Raw genomic sequence first — 3,261 nt, 5'->3', positions numbered from 1 at the left:
ATCTCATGTTATGCTTAAAGGATATTTTTATGACAACGATAAACTTTCTTCATGCATTTGGCAAGGACGATTATACGACTTTAAATATGTCCATAACCATTGGGAAATTTTCAGCATTTTACATGATCTAATTAAAGCCAAACCAAAAAGGCAAACAGTGTAACATAATCTGTTGGGTTTTGTGGTAAAATCTACATTAATAGTAATTTTGTGTGAAAGTTTTTTTTTAAAGTATGTCTTAACAGTGTTAATTTTGAATTACCATTTCCCTATGTGAGGCCAATATGATTTTTATGCAATCGTTTAACAAAACAAGCAGGGTTACATTATTACTAGACTTTTGTTGGAGTGATTGCCAAAGTGATTCAATCCCAGATTTTCTGCGCATTCAATAGATGTCATAGGTAAAATAGTCCTCATGCCATCATTGCTTGACGTGCCTTAATTAACATAGGTAGTCCTTTGCATGGTTATCTTAGGGGCTACATGCTAGTTGGTCTGCTTCCACTGGCCTTTGGAGAGCTAGGCGCATTGAGCTTTGGGAAGCTTTTTTTCACCCTACAAATCCAGTACGAAATACATGTAGAAAGGCTTTTGTACACCGTTTTTATTGAAATGCTGTGCTTCAGAATTGTAGTCAGAGGTTGAATTGTACTATTTCTTCCAGACAGCGTGTTCATGGAAACCGCAGAAAACACAACAATTGGGGAATAGAAAATGACAAAACAATACGCTGAAGAGTATCTCGTGTCATTTCTCCAAAGCAATAGAAATAATGTATTTGACTGACATCCCCAACAAGGGTTTGTTGTACTTATCACGTGGTAAGCTTTTCATCCAATGGAGACGCGCCATTCCAAGTTTTGGTCCGTTGCGTCAATCCAGCTGTGGATGTAACCTGGTGTCCTACTCTGGACTTGGGTCTTTGAAACAGAATTCTCCGCCCGAATGGTGAGCGTGATATGACCACCTCCTTGGTCCTGAATCCTCGCTGGGCGGACACGGTTATGTTTGTGTATGAAAACAACTTGGATGAGCTGAACAAGAACATGGAGGGTCTGGTTGGTAGCGGCAATTTCGCGGCCAACCAGTGCAGGAATCTGATGGCCCACTCCGCTCTGGGGGGTCACCCCTCTAGCCTGGTGCACAGCTCCGGCTACTCCGCGTTGGATGTATCGGGCTCAAGCTCCGGGGAACCAGGCAAACAGTGCACACCATGCCCCGCGGTCCCTCAAGGCTCCTCCACAGGTCCCTTACCCTATGGGTACTTTGGCAACGGCTATTATCCCTGCAGAATGGGGCGGGGTTCGCTCAAGTCCTGCACCCAGCCCAGCGCGCTCAGTTACTCTGCGGAAAAATACATGGACACCCCGGTCACAACTGAAGAATACCCGAGCCGGGCTAAAGAATTTGCGTTCTACCACGGGTACCCAAGCCCCTACCAGTCCATGGCGAGCTACCTGGACGTGTCGGTAGTGCAGACTCTCGGGGCAGGAGAGCCCCGTCACGACACGCTGCTTCCAATGGACAGCTATCAGCCGTGGGCACTGACGAATGGCTGGGGCGGCCAGATGTACTGCTCAAAGGACCAGAGTCAAGCCGGACACCTTTGGAAATCTGCGTTGGCAGGTAAAAACATATGCTCTGCACACTGTTTTAGTAGATTATTAGATTACTGTAATGGGATACATTGTGACATGGGTTGGATAGCCTATATGAGGCCAATTAATTCAAGCTTTTTCTAATGCATGATCACGCAATACAATTACCTTTCATTATGTGCATTAATCGCAAGCCATCTAATGCATTATGAATTTCAATCCCTTATTCTATCGCATGTTTGGGCTGAGTATTGAAATGTAATATGTGTCTCGGTATAGGCACGCACGTTCATATGAGCGACCATTTTGGTCGTTGTAGTCTTCCTGGTTTTCTGAGTTTCTGAATACCTCATTGTAGTGTTAATTCGTCAATATGTAGGCAGTTATACACTTCCGTTTCTCAAAAACGCAGCATGGGTTATCCCTTGCAATGAGAAAGACTGAATTATAGAATAAAATGCACATTTTACAGACTTCAGTTTCTCTTTGTTGTCCATTGCAGATGTAGTGGCCCACCAACACGATGGCAACTCATTTCGTCGCGGTAGAAAGAAAAGGATTCCGTACACCAAGGTGCAGCTAAAGGAACTGGAGAAAGAGTATGCCGCCAACAAATTCATCACGAAAGATAAGAGGAGAAAGATTTCAGCAGGAACCAACTTGTCGGAAAGGCAGATTACGATCTGGTTTCAAAACAGGAGAGTTAAAGAGAAGAAGTTCGTGGCCAAAGTCAAGATCAGTGCGCCGTAGTCAGTCAGGCTTGACCTAGACGATTTGGACGAGGGACATTGTTTTTGCTGTATGAACAAAAAATGAAGGAAAGAAAACGTCGACGTGGTACATTTTTTTGGATTGGGATTTGGTGTGCTATTTTGCTTGCGCAATTGCATCGCCAATTCGTCTTTAGAAAAGAAGAAATAAAACAAGAACCAAGCCCTCTAAAGACATTGTTTTAGAGGCCTGTAAATACAGCACTTGCCTGCTTTAATGTAACACTTACGTCTGCTTAACTGTTTAACTCGTGCTATACATGGAGGTATATATAGGCTATATGTTAGGTATGTCAATGTTGTTACTGCAGTAGAATAGGAAACGTATTATGCAATCATATTCCCAATCTATACTGTTTATAACGCTTGTAAAACAGTACTTTTAAAAAATATAGCGTAATGCTTAATAAATTGTTTTAATCCCAGTATGTTGTATACATTAAATGTTACTCCGTGGAATATATGTGTTATATATGTGATTGTGTTTGCAAACCCTGTTTATATAGGGATAGTTAAATATAAAATAGAATAATGATTGGTAAATGTACACATTGAAATAGGGATAGTCTAAGACCAAGAAATGGAGTTCAGAAATTCCAGTGCAATGTAAAGTTATTTCAAACCGTTTATAATATATTTGAAATATGAGTTTTAAGCATTAAGTTGGTGATTAATTTGACATAATATGCTCCATCATGAAAGCTGCATAAAAAATATTACTTATCAAAAATATAAAAAATATTATTTTTAAAGTATCCATACCCTTTGCAAATAACATCATGCTTTTCGTGCCAAATAACAGTTTTTCTGGGGCTAATGATTTTGGTGATGGGTAAAAGCTACTGTGCCAGTTGTGCCAAATATATCATTTATTATAAACTGGGTGGTTC

The 3,261-nt window shown here is 41.0% G+C and overlaps 1 protein-coding gene across 1 annotated transcript; it reads left to right on the top strand.

Moving 5' to 3' along the window:
• Positions 1-844: 844 nt before the first annotated feature.
• On the top strand, positions 845-2,791 carry LOC112259418 (homeobox protein Hox-B13a). The gene is made up of 2 exons (XM_024434121.1): positions 845-1,629; positions 2,104-2,791. The coding sequence occupies exons 1-2, from the start codon at positions 963-965 to the stop codon at positions 2,349-2,351; spliced, it is 915 nt and encodes a 304-aa protein (XP_024289889.1). The 5' UTR covers positions 845-962; the 3' UTR covers positions 2,352-2,791.
• Positions 2,792-3,261: the final 470 nt, after the last annotated feature.

The sequence above is a fragment of the Oncorhynchus tshawytscha genome, linkage group LG09 (assembly GCF_018296145.1).
Source record: "Oncorhynchus tshawytscha isolate Ot180627B linkage group LG09, Otsh_v2.0, whole genome shotgun sequence".
Classification (NCBI taxonomy): Eukaryota; Metazoa; Chordata; class Actinopteri; order Salmoniformes; family Salmonidae; genus Oncorhynchus; species Oncorhynchus tshawytscha.
Note: the sequence above shows the minus strand (reverse complement) of the source record. Positions and strands in the feature narration are given on the sequence as shown.